Source organism: Bos indicus, chromosome 17, assembly GCF_029378745.1.
Source record: "Bos indicus isolate NIAB-ARS_2022 breed Sahiwal x Tharparkar chromosome 17, NIAB-ARS_B.indTharparkar_mat_pri_1.0, whole genome shotgun sequence".
In the NCBI taxonomy this organism is placed as follows: domain Eukaryota; kingdom Metazoa; phylum Chordata; class Mammalia; order Artiodactyla; family Bovidae; genus Bos; species Bos indicus.
In genome coordinates, this window is record NC_091776.1 from 58,651,528 (window position 1) to 58,668,368 (window position 16,841).

A 16,841-nucleotide genomic window follows, 5' to 3' on the forward strand; every position below is an offset into this window, starting at 1 on the left:
GCACTTCTTTCTCTCCCTCTCTGTCTCCGTCTCCCTCCCTCTCTCCGCCGGAGAATCCAGCCGCACTCGGCTCAGCAGCGCCACCAGCGAACAGCCGCGGCCGCCGCTCCGGCCCCTCCCCCGCCCCCTCCATTTCCCCCCCCGAGCAGCCGGCGCCCGTCACGTGACAAGGCTCCAGCCAATGGCGGGCCGAGCCGCGGTCGGCGGCCGCCATTGCTGTCAGAGCGAGCGAGCCCGGGGAGGGAGGAGAAGCGAGGCTGACTGGGGAGGAGGGGGGGGTGGGGGAGGAAGAGGAAGGAGGGGACGTCGCTCGGCTGCCGGGGTCGCCCGCTGGCTTCGTCCGCACCCCCCCCTTCGCGAGTTCGCGCTCCGCGGCGGCGGCGGCTCCGAAGCGGCGGCGGCGACTCCAGGGCTCGCCTCCCCTCACGCGCCGGCGGGGGCTGAGGGGGAGTCGGTGGCTGGAGATAAACAAGGCGGCGGCAGCAGCGGCGGCGGCGGCTGAGGAACAGGGAAGGCGGAGGCGGCGGCCGGCCCGCAGCGCCGGCCCGGGAGGCAGCGGGGGCCCTGAGAGGCGGGGAGGGCGCCGGGCCGCGCGGACAGCGCCCCCCGCCGCCGCGGGAGCAGCCGCCGCCGCCGCCCGAGCAGGAAGGAGCCGCGCGGCCGCCGCGGACCCCCCCGCCGGCCCGGGCCCGCCGCCCCCGGCGCGGCGTCGCCGCGGCGCCTCCCGCCCGCCCGCCGGCCCTCGCGTCCTCCCCCGGCGGCGGCGGCGGCCGGGCCGCCCCACGCTCCCCGGCGAGGCGCCGCCGCCCGGCCCGGCCTCGCCTCGGACGCCTCGCTCCGACATGCCCCGCTCTGGCGGCCGGGCTCGCGGAGGATCATGACTGCGGCAGCGAACTGGGTGGCGAACGGGGCGAGCCTGGAGGATTGTCACTCCAACCTCTTCTCGCTGGTGAGTAGCCGGGCTGCGGGGAGGGGGCTGTGCCGTGGGGTGGGGGGGGTCGACCTCCGCCGCCGACCAACTTTCTCCTCCCGCCGCCGGGACTTCGCCCCTCCCTCGCCTCTCCCCGCCGTTCTCTCTTGCCGATTCTCCCCCTTTTGGATCGTCTCTCCCTCGCCTTGGATCCCATCCAGTGTTTATTTGGCTCTTTAAAAATCATTTGTGAGCGCGGCGCTCGGCGTGGAATTTGCATGTGGAAGTCTCAAAGCTGCGGATTCTGGGTCGCACTTCGAACGCCCACCCTCTGTTGCAGTCGCACTCCCCTTCCCCTCCCTTTCCCCCTCTTTTCCCCTCCTAAATGTGGAAGGCTTTTGCCTTGTGTTGCCCGCGCCTGCGATAAGCAGCTTTTTTCCCCCTTGTGTCGGATCGGCTGCCCGCCCGCCCGCCTTTTAAATTTTTTAAAAAATTCCATAATGACACCTGCAATTTCGCCCGAAAACAGTTGATTGAATGCGATTGTGTCAGTAAAGGACTCTTGCACCCGAAGCTCCGGCGATTGTAAACATCGACAGCCGCCTGCCTCTCGGGGCTTACTACGCTGGAGAGCCTTAAAGCCATTGCACCGAGCCGACGGAAGGTGGAGAAAGCTTTTTTTTCTTTCTCTCCTCCTGTGTCTTTTAAAAACTGTTTTCTCTCTGCTCACAACGAATCCACACACACACACACAAAGCAACAAGCTGGGCGGTTTGATAACATCGCTTTTATCTGCCTTCGCCTCTCTCGCGCTCTCTCTCTAATAATTGACAACTTTTCCTTTGGATTTGAATCGCCTGCCTTAATCTTAAAGCAGTTAGGGTGTCAATTGTTCTCCTGGAAGCCTGGCATTCGACGACGGCGTCTAGATTCATCGAAATTAAAAATGTATAGGGTTCCAGCAACTCTTTCCTGGCGGTGGCAGTGACATTTGGTGGTAAATGCCATCTTTGCTTTTTTTTATTGGGTCGTATTACCTAGCTCTGAAAACATTCACGTTGTTAAACCTGGCGTTTAGACTAATAATTGCAGTGCGTGGTCTTTAAATATGTGCTTTGTGCATGAGTAACTGTATGTATAGCTATGTGCCCGGGAGACTACGAATTTGTTTAAATATTGAGCAAAGATTTGTAAACAGATGTAAGGCAATTATGTTTCAAGCGTGGAATATAATTGGAAAATTGGCTGAACGGTTTGTTTAATTTAGACTTTAAAAAACCTAACTTTGTTTAAGTGGTGTACCCTTTTTGGGGGACTGCCTTTAGAGAAGATGCATTTTGGAAATTGTTTTCCATAACATCTCCTGTACATAGAGCTTTATTTCCTCTTAATCTTTGTTTACACTGGATACATAATTTAGTGTTCAAATTGTAATTAGTTACATTTAATTATGGGTAGCATAGATGCTTTTTTTTTTTTTCCCTTAGAGACTAGTGGAGAAATACAAATTCTTGCCAACTTTTCAAATGGAAGCTTTATTAAATATATTTCATTATACAGATTAAAAAAAATGAAGACAAGCTATTTTTACCTTCTGAGACCGAGTGACATAGTATCTGTGCTTTTACTGTAGTAATGGCAGGTCAGTTTTTTTCCTCCCCACATTTTTTTTGGATATTTAATCTTAAAATTCAGTTACAAGTTGTGATTCTCCCTTTCAGTCCTGTGATAACTTCCCCTTGCTTTTTTTCTTCTCTCAGTCTCTCATTTAGTATCACTCAGATTCTCAGGGACTTCCATAGGTTAGCAGACATTGACTAAGGGGTATTTAAATGGTTTTTGTTTGGTGACTGGTGACCGCATTGACACTTTATCAGGAAATTAAAATGACCAAATAGATCAGTGTTAGTGAGGAGAGATTCCCCCAAATTACCATATATCATGCTGACTGATAATGTCTTGTATATATGTGGCTATTTTGTATACAGTACCTTTCATGTAGGAATGAAAATACATGTGTAGCCAGTCTTTAGTATATATCATTTCTTTTTTTATCCCTTTTTTTTTAAAGCTTAAGTAAGAATGATAATGTTTCTAAAGATGTTTAAATGTTTTGGAGAAACTATTTGTAGGAGAGTGTACAATTTGTAGGAGAGAAACAATTTGTATACTTCTGTGCTTTCTGACTTTCTAAAGGTTTGTGCTTAAACCAGGAATGATTTTTGAGTATACTTTTTTTTAAACAGAATTATTCTTTAGGTAGCAACTTTGAAATGCAGAAATGCTTTTTTTTTTTTTTTTTTTGAAAGACGGTGGAATGTCTGTATTCTCTTATAGATGGAGGTTGGATAGCTGGCTATTAAAAAATTACAAATCCGTTAAGGAGCTGCTGATACTGTAAATTTTTCTTGCTCCAAATTGAGCATTTTCTTGAAAATCAGATACAGCAGCAACCTGGAATTTCAAAAATATGTTGCCTAAAATACATTGTATAGAATAATTAATTCCAAAGGAGATAAAATCATCACCTGTTCAAAATAAAGCATGTATTATAAAAACTCTTAGTATATAATATTAGCATATAGTTTTCTTTTTGACCTGTAGTTTTTTTGAGCAGAGAAAAGTATTGCTTATAGAGAATTTACCTAAATACTCTTATTAATGTGGATTGAAATGTAAGCTAGAGCTGATAAAGTTCTGTACCACATTAACGACCCACCCACTTTCTGTTACCTCAAGGTGTTCACCTGGCTTAGCAGGAGTTGATTTGGGCAGTCAGATGCCTTAAAGATTTTTGTTAGTCCTTTACTTAGTTTGTCTTCTGATATTCTACTGCATGGCATCATCATATTTCCTAAATTCTTTGTCAACCCTGCTTCTTTTCCTAACATGTGAAAAATGCCATTGTGCATACATGATATGGGTTATTCTTGGCAGTTGTGAGATTTGTAGCTACTGCATTAAATGCTTGCCTGACTGTGCCTTTGTGACTCAGAACTGTTTTCTCATGCTGTCCATCACATTTCCGGGAGACTCTTGTTATGTATTCACTCAGTTATAATTCAGTTAAGTGTGTTAAATCTGCCCTTTTGGAGAGTGTACAAATGCTCTATGGGATGTCAACTCACCCTTGTGGAAAGACATATTATAATTTCCTGATGTAAGTATATCTTTACTTTTGTTTCTTTCTGTTTTCTTATTCAAGATGATACAGAGAAAAGTGGTTTTATGTCCTTCATAAAGTATATATATATACTCTTTGACACAGGGCAGTTTAATTCTTAGTTATGTATGCCCCACATTCTTATTGTTTTATTTGCATAGAATCTTCCTAATTATGGGGTAGTTGGGGGATGGTATCAAATTCTTCCTTCCTAAATTGAAATACACATTAGTACATAATTCCTATTAAGGACCATTCATTCAATATTTGAAGATTTTACAATAATCTCTCATTGACCTGCTTTCTTTTTTCTTGAGATTTATTTTTATTTTTTTGCAGAGAGGGAAGATAGTTGTAGAAACTTTGAGATTTGTTCTTTTGAGTTAGAACCAGATGGGGAGGACCATCAATTGAAAATGAGGAAGAAGGAATGATTAATTTTCTCAAATGCCAATACTTGATACAGAGTATTTTTTTATCTGAGTTTCCAGTGTTAGTATTTACACGTGAAGCGTCTGTTTTTCATGATGGTTCATTTTGTTTAATGATATTTATATATTTTTAATAGCAATAATTGCTTACCCGGTAGTAGTTGCTGTATTAACCTCCAATTGCTAGTAAATATTTTTAAGTACATAATAGACAGCAATTTAAGGCATAGCATAGCAGTTTACTGGACCGTTTTAAAGAGCCATTTGTACGTGTGATGAGTTCATAATTTTAAAGAGAAAATAATGTACGCAGGACTTGTATGCTACAAAATATGTTGCTGTGTTATTGCTTGAAGAGTTAGTTCATTGAGAGGAAGTTAGGTTGCGGCTGCTGCTTTGTGAGAATAAAGGCAGGGGGTGCCTTACGACAATGAGTGTTGAGTTTATGCCAGGTGCTTATGTAGTTTAGCACTTTCTTTGGAATATTTTGGATTATATATTATATCCACTACTATATTCTTTGGAATATAGTAGTGGATTATATTAATTAGGCATGGAAAGATTTATCTTTTTTGTTCACGGGCTAATTTAGCCTAGTTAATTCTGAATTAATTGTATTCATCAAACATTTTCAAAGGTCTTCTCTGATTAATAAGAAAAATACTCTATCCCCACTTTATACTATAGTCTATGTATTATATATTGACAAAAGATAGGCATATTCTATAGTAATGTTTAAGTTATTTAAAATTGAGGTGAAATTCAGTGTAAATAGTATTAAGGTTATTTATCTGGATTTTTTGAAATAATTCAGCTTTTTCCCAAAGTTTGATTCAGAGATAGACTAGATTGTTTTCTTTTTGGCGGCTTGGATCTTAGTTCCCAGACCAGGGATCAAACCCATGTACTGGAAGAGAGTGCTAACCCCTGGACCGCTTGGGAATTCCTAGACTAGATATTTTTCTGAATGGTTTAATTTGTTTTCAGTAGGGGAAAAGCATAATCTTCTCCTTTGAAATAGTAGTAGAAGGTACTGATTTATTGTTGTTTTGAAAGTGGATGATATATTTATTTCACAGAAGTTAGCTACTGTAAGAGATTAGACGAAGTTTATGAGAATTAGTAATATGGTTGAATATTAGATGTTACTACTGAGCTATGCATTGCAGCCATTTATTAGAAATGGAGAAAAAGAGTTTCTGTGGCATTTCTTTTATTGTCCTTTATTTAAAATGTGTTATGTGCTAACTTGCTTTACAGAGTGTGTGTTGTGGCTACCAGAATTTCTATTTTGTCATTGTGTAAACATTGCTATTTCAAGAAATTGCATTTAGTGCATTGCAAAATGAGGTAATTAGGTAGGTAGTCTAAAAATGTGCTGTGGGGGGTAGTTAAAAAATTTGCAGGCACACATTTTTGTTTCATAGAACTGGTTTAGAGATTTGGAATTAATGAATCAACGGTTGTAATGTGTACTGGAATTTCGGACTTTCCTTCTCTCTTGAGTCATTTAACTTCTATCCAGTTCAGATAATTTCCTTTTATAGTATGTGCTTTCATTGTTTATTCGAAAGATTTGAAGGTGTTAGCTTTGTTCTGTTGGGGGAATTCACTTCATTACATAGGGGAGATGATTTTCCATTAATCTTGGTAAATATTAACATAAACGAGGAATTGTAAATTCGTGTTCATTTGCATGAATGAAATATGTATGTGTGCTCAATTTTTGTTGAGTATAAAGTCACTTATGTACATCAGCATGGTTTTCTATCTTTGCTTTAGTTTACACAAAAATAGTTTTAAATGCTTTTAATATGTGATTGGTGTTTCTTTTAGAGGCAGCTCCCTCACCGCACTACTTTGTTGTGTACTTAATTTTTGAAATCATCTGTACTATAGATTGGATTCTCTTGTCATAAATTGGCTATCATAGTTTTCTTTTAGGAACTCCTGTTTTACTTGCATTTGTATTAACATGTTTTAGTTATGTTTGTTGGAATAAAGTTGTTTTCCTTTTTTAAGCTAATAAAATGTCTTAGAGTACATTTGGATTCTAGTCAAGAAAGATGGTTTTTTTGTTGTTGTTCTTTCTAGATGAGAATTAGAAGAATCAATGGTGTCCAAGGGAGAATGTTTACGCCATTGGCATTTCCATACTCTGTAGTTTATTATGTATATTTCTGAATGTTTATTTTCTCATTCTAGATAAATTGTGGTAGTCTTATTAAAGCTGTATTTCTACTACTGTGAAATAGTACAGAGCCCTGGTCGACAGCTTTCTGCATTTTGTACTTTTTCCAAGTACAGTGAAATTCCATTACTGTTAAAGGAACATCCTGAATTGATTGTTTTAAAATTTCACTTGTGCCTTTATTTTACATTGTTTAAATTTGTAATTTAAAAAATGAAAAGGAAGATAAAGAGAATTAGGTAAATTCTCAGGTAAACATGTTTTCTCAATCTTCGCTAGATCTCTTTACTGTAATAATTGTCTTGATTTGTATTAAATCACTACATTAATTGGATATATTTAAGACATTTGGTATTAAAATTAAATTTGAAGAAATGATTTGTTTCAAATAAAATATTAATTATGCACAGAATTCTTTATAATACTAGTGGAAATTACAAAGATTGTTCACATAAAACATATTAAGTTGCATGAAAACCATGATCCTTCCCCTCACTCCCATCATTGATGTATTTCTGAGGAAGTATTTTTGCATGACACATAAAGTTCCCACAGTCCATCTGTGCTTAATTTGAGAGCTAATAAGTAAGGTATTCACAAGAGTAAAATAGGTGTGAAAAAGCATTTTGTGTTGGCAGTTCACAGGATTGAGTAATAATGTTCTAAAGAGAAATAAGGAAAAACATACGTATGTCCAACTCAGGAACCAGCTCCTAGTTCTATTGCACACATATATGTTTGGCACAGTCCTCCTCATCTTTAAGTAGGTCAAATGTCATCCCCCTGTGAAGATTTCCTTGACACCCACAGATCGAACTTGTCACTCTTGCTCCTTCCATCTACCTCCTCTGTCTACCTCTGATAGTCATATGAACTTCCGTAGGGCAGTGACCCTGTCTAAGCCATCTTTGCATTCCCTTCATAGTTAAATACTGTTAACTCGGTTGAATGAATGAATGACTGGACAACTATTCTCTTTCCCACCTTGTTTCGTAAGGGAGTTCTCATTACCCATTTAGGCCCTGATCACACCATGTTGTTATTATTTTTGAGGTTTATTTAGCTGTTCAGCTGTGTGTTCTGAACATACATTGTTTAGGCTGTATGTACTGTTACTTGGTAATATTTTAGATGAGTTCTAGAAAATCTTTCTTAAAAATTTCCAGCTGATCAAGAGATGCATGCTTATATCCCAAAGGAGTAGGAATTTGGTTCCTATTTAGATTTTGTGTAAGGTGGTAGCAATCTAATAGATTTTGGAACCTGTTGGAGATTTTATTTGAGGTTTGATCCAAAATTCCTCCATTTTCATTCTCTAAGAGGTATCCTGTAAGAAGGCTTTTGCTTAATCTTCAGTTATAAGATAACTTTCTATGAGCTCAGTAAAACGGTAGTAAACTGGTAATAGGGAAAGTTGAGTGGTATTCAACACCCGCCCCCCCCGCCTTTTTTTTAAACTAGTGACTAAATCTGGTCACATAATGGTTCTGTGCCTCATTTTCTCCTATAAACTTGATGGAAATACGGGAGTTTGTGAGAAATCATTTTGAGTATCTTTTAAGGAAAGCACTTTGGACGACTAGATAATGTTTTTTAGTAGTAAGAGTTTTCTGGCAAATTACAACTCAAGTTATAGAGTAACCCTAGACAGTTAACTAGGAAGTGGAACAGCAAAATTACTTGTTTTAAGTATGGCAGTTATGTTGAATTTGTGCTTTTTGAGGGGAGCAGAAGATTAAATTGTTCTTGTGTCTTTCTTTATAAATGAGCCATCTTGAGATGTCACAGCTTTTCATTTGTGTATATGATTCTCAGGTTGCACAGTGTGTCTTTAATAAGCTGGGTGATTTTGCTGTGCCAACCCAGAGCTCTGACTGGCTGAGACTGGAGATTGAACTGTGACTCTTATTTGGTAGTTTAAGCTATTAATTCCTTGGCAGCTCCAGAGTGCTCTTTGAACTTTAAATAGCAGTTCTATTAACATTTTGAGATTTGTCTCAGGGAATGTCAGAAATAGTACTTAATAAATATCTTTTTCTTTTTAAAGACTAAATCACATTTTAGTGTGACACACATGTCATAATCCTTACTTTGTTTTGAACAAAGTATATATCCTCAACTGCCAGCCAGTTTCTATTTTCCATTTAATAATGTGGTGACATCTAAAAATATTTAGACCTTGTTGAAGGAAGGAAAGCCCCTCTGCCCCAGTCTGTAGTTTTAGTCATGTTGATTATGAACAGTGTCCTAAGTTTTTATCCAAAGTGTAGAATTTTACATGTAGTGGTCTCCAGCATTCTAAATATTAGAAAAAGTTAATTTGTTCGTAAGTTTGCTTTTAAATAAAACCTACCCTTAATTCTGTCGCTACAAATGATAGTAGCCTATTGTATTGTACTTAATTACTTGTATTATAGAACTCAGATGATATTTATGTGAGCATTTTTATGGGAAAGTTTAGGGTATTAGGAGTACCTTTCCTCTGATTATAGTGCTGGCTGTCAGAGCAGGCCCTCCCTAAAACCCATCTTAGCTCCAGGCAGTGAGAATGAGGCCCACCCAGACTCTGGGCATGTTTGAAGGGTAGGAGAGGATAGCTGTCTGAAACAGAGTCTTGAAGAGGGCATGGAGAGGTGAGGGTGGCCTCTCCCCAATGGGAAGAACAGTTTTGGAACAAGGATTTAAGCAGATAGTCCCTTTCCTTTCCGAGGGTATCTGCTGCTGCTTCCTCTTTGCTGATGTCCTCCCTAAAATGGAGGGAGTAGTAACAGGTTCTGTGGTGTCATCTTTGCGCTTTAGCTTTTCTCTTCTCTTTTTTCCTTCATTCACCCTTAAAGACAGTCTTTTCTACCTGCTATTTTATATGATAAATGAGCACTTATGAGCCTCAGTGAAGGGCAAAGGGAATTGGGGGTGAGATTGGATGGGGTAACTAATAAAGTATTTAGACAATTTTTTTGAATGTTAACGGTTAAGGACTGGGAAGCCTGGTGTGCTGCAGTCCATGTTGCAAAGAGTCGGACACGACTAAGCAACTGAACAACAGATGCTTGAGAAATTTAGGATGTATATAATTTTTTTTCAAATAGTGTACATACATTAGAAATGCTTGAAATCTGGCTTGGGTTTACAGAAGGGCTAATGAGCTTCCCTAGGGAATAGTAGTAAAATAGTAGTAAAGAATATGCATGTAATATAGGAGATGTGAGTTGGAAGATCCCCTGGAGGAAGATCCCCTGGAGCGAAACGGCAACCCACTCCAGATTTCTTTCCTTGGAAATCCCACGGACAGAGGAGCCTGGCGGTCTATAGTCCATGGGGTCGCAAAAGAGTCCGAGACAGCTGGCTTAGCTACTAAACAAAGGGTTTGATATGTAGGATAAAGACCTGCATGTATATACTATTGATATTTAGTTTCTATAAGATTGTATATGGTAAGTGGAGAGGGAGAGCAACGTGAACAGGGAGCATAGTAACTCAACCAGAAAAACTTGGGAATTTTAAACTGGGTCTTGAAGGAATCGATGGATATGGCTTCTTAGAGGGGGATGGAAAGCTTGCATATTCTTTGGAAGCTCAGTTGTCAACTCTGTCTGTCCTTGAGAATATTTCCTAAGTGGTGTATAGGAGAGCACTTCTAATCTATGGTCTTGGTTCCCTTTAAAAAAACAGTACAAAAAACTTACTGAAATCTGCTTTTTGTTAGGTGGAAAATTTGAAGTGTGGGCAGACTGATTTAGGTTAAGAAGTGGTGATGTTAAAATAATCAGTTTTCTAAAATAATTCAGTTTTGAACTTTAAAAAACAGTGCTATATTACGCAAAATGCTAATGACTAAAGTGACAAATATTTCAGAAACTGGACAGACGTGAATCTTAAATGAGCAGATGGGATATGAAACTAAAAGTGGGAGATAATCCAAGATGATATAGAAACTATTATGAGAAATGAATTGAGGAAAAACAAGTGTGTTAAATGGTATTACATTTAATAATATGTTTAAAAGCCTTTCTAGGATTGCTCTCTTACATAGACAAATTGGAATTGTTGAGCCGTGTAACCTATCGTTCTTTAAATTTTGTGCATTTAAAACAAATTAGATTTTGGTCTAGAATTACTTCTCATGAAGCCTAGACATTCAAGTCATGAATATATATGTTAAAGTGTTTTCAGTAGACAATATAATTTGCTTTATCTGATATAAAAATAATAAAGAAGGAATAATCGTAATTTTCAAAGACAGTTGTGGTGGACCTTGAAGGAAAGAGTTAAGGAGAGGAAGATGAGGAAGTTTCCTGTTTGGGCAGCTTGGTACTTGGTTGAAATCATTAACTATGCTTATTGAGGGTAGAACCTGAATTACAGCAGCTTGCAAAATGAATAAATGGTACACTTCGCAGTTGAAGAAACTTGATTGTGAAACAAGCGGTGATATGGGAGTGGGAAGGGTGAGAGACTGAAAGGTAGATGAAGGCAGTTTTTCAGAAGGCCAGAGCCTCATTTGTATTTGTAGGTTAGGAGCAACTGTAGTAGAGAGATGGAAAGAAAAATGAAAGATACGAGAGTAGTTGATAATCAATGAAACAGTCAGGCTGGGGATGGTATTAAGAACCCAGGTGATGGGGTTAGCACTGGGAGAAGAGGAAGACACCTGAGAAATAAAAGCTGTGAGGGTGTAAGAAATGAGTAAGTGTGAAGGCAGTGGGACAATCTCAGTTGCAGCTTGAGTGCTTTTTAAGTTCAAAGACTAAAAGATACTGAGCTTGAGCCTGAATAAACATGTAAAAATTTTTTTAGTTAAAAATTTTGCATTTTACTTGATGTTCTTGTTACTATCAACCATTTTTGTTTTTATTTTCCTTTAATGGTTGTTTTAAGTAGGTCAAATGTCACTTCCTTTGGTTGTACACTTCACAATTACAAAACTAATTTTGAGCTAGTCACACTAGAACTAGAACACATGTGCCCAAATGAGAAGCTTTTCCTTTGAAATGGATCAGATATTGATGCCATTGTCTAGTATCTTTTGGTCTTTTTCCTTTGGAATTTCTTTTAGAGACAGTTTAGTCAGCTGTCCTGAAAAGTCTTATTTTAAAGTATACTTCTTTGGTCAGTGTCTTTTCTCTTCTCTTGGTTCTGCTTTTTGCTGTAAATTATTGCTTATGTCAGTAATTTAGTGCCTTCTGATGGGGGTTTTACTGGTGTTGAGCAGAAGTCCTGGGAAGAACTCTGCTTTTGGCTATACAGTTGACCCTTGAACAACATGGGGTTGAACTGCATGGGTCCATTTATATTTAGGTGTATTTCAATAAATAAATACTACAGTATTATGTGACCTGCTCCATGGATTGAGTTCCATGGATAAGGAGAGCTGACTGAAGTTACACGTGACTTTTCCACTCTTCAGGGCAGGCAGTTCAAGGCCAGCTGTACTGGATTGCATACATGATGCATGTATGCCAAGAGCTCCTTCCTTGCTTGTGCAGTTGCCTTCCAGGTTCTCTGTCTGGTGCTGCAGTGTGTTTGTTTCAGGACAGTTTCAGTGGAGGTGGATTTAGTGGTCCCTTGATTGGACTACATATTGGGAGTGCCATTTTTGCTCTCTGGGGATCAAGGCGGATTATCAGAAGAGGAGGAGTAGAATTGTAAGTTGTGCTCTGTCTGTGTCTGTCTAGCAAACGTCAGCATCCTCCTGAGCTTCATTTTTGGCTTCTTGTTTAGTCGCTAAGTTGTGTCTGACTCTTTTGAGATCGCATGGACTGTAACCCACCAGGCTCCTCTGTCCATGGGATTTCTTAGGCAAGAATATTGGAGTGGGTTGCCATTTACTTCCCCAGGGGTTCTTCCTTACCCAGGGTTTGAACCCGTGTCTCTTGCATTGGCAGGCAGATTCTTTAACACTGAGCCATGTCGGCAGCCTCCTCAATTTTGGCTAAATGGAAGTAATTGTAAAGAAAAGCCTTAGGATAAATAAAGTATCCCATTGAGACAATTTCTTTAGGTTTTAACGGAAAGTTTGGCCTGTGAAACCAAAGTAACTTACCTTTGTCCACTGAGTGTTGCTTTACTCATTTGAGGCTGCCCACATAGTCAACTATGGGCTTCCTTGGTGGTTCAGACGGTAAACAATCCGCCTGTAATGTGAGAGACCTGCGTTCGATCCCTGGGTTGGGAAGATCCCCTGGAGAAGGAAATGGCCACCCACTCCAGTATTCTTGCCTGGAGAATCCCATGGACAGAGGAGCTTTGTAGGGGTACAGTCCATGGGGTCACAAAGAACTGGACACGAGGCAGCAAAGATTAGCACTTACGTGCGTATTTAGGATTTTACTTTCTCATGGTCTGCCTTAACATTCAGTGTTAGAGGAGGTGGTGCAGAGGATGTTTGATCTGTGGCAGGTATGCTTATATTATTTAGATTGAGTTGCAGTGGCAAGGATTATTTTCTGCTTTTGAATTCAGGAATATCATGAGAGTTTTCTCAATCAGCTGTATTCCTATGGTTTTCATGTTACATAGATGATTTTATTTATAATAATTTCTCTTTAAAAAATATTTCTCACATTAAAAAATGAGAATTGAAATCCTGTCAAAAAGTGTGGCAGTGTAATCCTAGATCTGTAGATATTTGGGATAGATTTTAAATATTATTCTAAACAAATAACAGGCACTTTTAAATTTTACAGATGTATTTAACACCTGAACAGTTTAACATTTAGAATTTATACCAGAGCATAAATCTACATTGTAGCTACTGAAGACCATAAATGTTTACCTTCTAAGTTACTAAAAACTAAGTATATAAGTCTAAGTTACTAAAAACATTTTTCAAAGAGTATTGGTTTACATAACAAAGTGTTATCATGGGTATGGATTGAATCAAGTGTTGTGATCCTAAATAGACAAATTCTTTAGTTGTCTGTAAATTACTTGAGATATGTATGAAAATGATTCTTTGTTGCTGTTTGGTAATATCATGGTAAAACCGCGCTTTGCAACCCAGACAGATGGTGCGGTTCTTGAGTCTGTCTGCAAGCTCCTACAACACTTAATTACACAGCAGAATGATTCTCATGAGAACCCAGCCTTTGCTGTGTGTAAGCTAATGAACTGTCTTTTTTAGTAAATTTTATAAATTTGATTTGAAAAAGAAGTACTTGTTTTTAGGAAACTTTTCTAATAACTGTGTTAAGATGAGTAGCCTGGCTTGATAGTTTATATGGTGAACTCAAGAAATAGTCTAGATGGAAAACAAATGGGATTCAGTAAGGTAGGTGCTTTTCTTCTAAAGTGACTTAAACTTTGTTGTCAAACTTTCTCATATGGTAGATGTGATACGCTGTTAACAACTCCAAGAGCTGACTTTAACAAATTCCAGAAAACTGAGAAATCTGTGGATATGTGTTAACATTCATTTAAAAGATAACTGTTGATTTTAGAATCCTTGTTGTCCACCTTACATTTTAATATTGGAATTGAAAATAAAAAATATTTGAAATAGTGAAATTCAGTTTTAACACATTAGGTGGATAGAACTTTATTTTAGCTATTTTGTAAAAGTTGAGTTTGGAGGTAATAGTATGTGGTTGAGATAAATAAATTTATCAGTTACATAAATAATTACATACATAATATATTAAGAGTTTGTTTCTAGATACCCTTGGAAATTGTTCTTTTGTTGAGTTTACTTATTTTTATTTAATGCTTATAATAGATAGGAGACAATCCTGAAAGATGATGTTTGATGCTATACTGGATGACATGAAGGAGCTGGAAGTTCATTCTGTATGCACAGGGGAGTGCCTGAAGGCTACTGAGGAGAAGAATGACCTGACCAGATTTATGTTTCAGAGAGAAAACTCATGTGGGTTCTGTGTAGTGTCAGCTGTAATAGCTGAGAAACCCCAAAGGCAGAGAGAAGGCTCTTAGGATAGTCTAGATCTGAGAAATTATGCAGGGTCAGTAGGAATGAAGAGAAAGAAATGGTATCAAGTAATATTTTGGAGGTAGAATTGACAGAAGTTGGTTACCAAATTTTGTCATAGGAGAGGAATCAAATGGCAAACAGATATTCTTGGTTTTATAGCATTTGTGTCCTTGTTTATACAAAACAAAGAACTGTTAGCGGCATCCATGAGCTATAGTTGTTAAAAAGAGCTATGCTTTGATCATAGTCATATATGTATGTGAAAGTATTCACTGAGTCTGAGTTCTTGCTATTAAATTATGCCCCGTGGAAGTCACAGTTTTAAAATTAATTATGGACAAGAGCTGGGGGCAGAAAGATAAGAGATAGTGGGGAAAAAGTAAAAACAAACATTAGCCTTTATAACCTGCCTATTTTCAGAAAAGACTTGAGGCAGTGGGAACAAGAGTTCTCTCTTAAATAGAGAATAAGATTTAGGGGCAAGAAGGGGTGAATTAAAAAGGTGGGGAAGGAAGGAGAAGGCAAGGCTGGTAGGCTGGGTGGAGAGGTGTGGGTGATGAATGGTGGTGGTTTGTAGGTGGTCATGAAGAATATTTTGGTAGGGGAAGAGCTCTTGAAATGTTTATGATCAGAAATGGGTGTGGAGAAACTCTGACAGAAAGGAAATAGGTGGGGTGTACCCCGACAGCGGTGGCTCTACCAGCATTTGCTACGTGATGCTTCTGCTTTTAATAGTGGTGAGCTCAGAAAGCAGGTTACATTTTCCCTCTGTGAATCTGCTCTGGGTGGTTTTCACTTAGTCTTTTTATTTAAAGGTTTTATTTATATTAAGATTTAAAGGCTTTCTTTATATTAATTTCATATTAGTGATATTATTGGTAGGAGGATGAAAAAGACCTTTACGCCTGTTTTTCTTCTTGCCTTTGTGGAAGCTGCTGGGTTTTTAGGAACTGGCATAGTGGATAAACTAAGAGGACAGTTGTAAAAACCAGAAAACAGCGTGTATCTTTGACACCTCTTCTTTATTCTGATTTTTGGTTCCTTTAAATTTTCATTCCTATCATCCTGTTCTTCCCTCAGCACTTAGGTTTCTGGTTCGACAATATTTTTGTAGATAAGAGTATCATTGTTACGCCATGTCAGATTTCCACCTCACATGTTGGGAAAAGTTTTCCCTTCGTCCCTCACTTTCTGCCCATCCCTCCCTGCCCCTTTCCTTTTTCAGCACATTCCTGGACTCCCTGTGCTCTGGAGCTTTCCCTACCCGCTGCACTTTTACTTGGCAGCACCAGTTCTCAGTTAAGCGCTAAAATGTACATATGCACTTCAGAACCTTTTGATGTAATCTCCTTGCTGTGGTGGGGATCCTCTCCAGTTGTTTTGAGTGCACTTACTGGCACAGCATGTGCTATCCATTGTCAATTGGCTGTAATTCATTCAGCTTTCCCATGCGCTAGATTTTTAACTTGGCTACCCTGGAGGTGGAGAGTTGGCTTTCTTGCAGTTGCATTTTTCTGTAATTTCTCTCCAAGTGAGGTCGTACTAATGAAATACAAAATATTTCCAAGAAATAAAACTTCCAAGAAATTTAAACTGCATGAAGTGCCTACATAATCCAGACACACCGTTAGATCTCTGTGTGTTAGACACACACAACTTTTTTATTCTTGTTAACGTGCAATTTTTGAAAAACAGATATCATCACAGGGTAAATACAGTTCTTTATTCAGCTGTATGCACTAACATATTTTCCATGTGGTTACCATTTTCATAATTATAATTTGAAAGAGAAGAGTATTTTATAAATTTAATTAATTTTATAAGTTAATAATTCAATATTGGTAACAGGAGGTTCCCCTTCCCCATGTAGGGGTAACTACCAGTTGTTTAATTTTTATCATTCCAGGTTAGTTTACTTTTTATCATTCCAGGTTTTTAAAAAATGTTTGTGTGCTTATGAACTTGCAGTTTCAAAATTGTTTCCATTAGATAATAGCATGTATAAATTGTACGTAAGGTACAAACAATCATGATACATTGAACACCCATGTACCTAAATACCCAGAGTAAGAAAAAGAACATCTTATCGTTTGTGAAGTCCTGTGATTGCTTTCCATTCTCTTTTCTATCCTTTCAGAGGTAACTATTCTGGATTTTATTTTTATCATCTGTTTTTAAACAAAGTTTTAATCATGTGAATTTAGTGTGTGATATATATA

At 38.9% G+C, this 16,841-nt stretch overlaps 1 protein-coding gene across 2 annotated transcripts in view; it reads left to right on the top strand.

Moving 5' to 3' along the window:
- The first annotated feature begins 761 nt into the window (after positions 1-761).
- Positions 762-16,841, top strand: part of MED13L (mediator complex subunit 13L) — a 283,072-nt gene continuing 266,992 nt past the window's right edge. The window contains exon 1 of one of the 2 annotated variants that reach the window (XM_019977211.2): positions 762-949. In XM_019977211.2, the coding sequence (XP_019832770.2) occupies positions 878-949 (72 nt within the window). In that variant the 5' untranslated portion in view covers positions 762-877. The remainder of the gene's footprint in view (positions 950-16,841) is intronic. The other variant, XM_019977210.2, reaches the window with a different exon arrangement.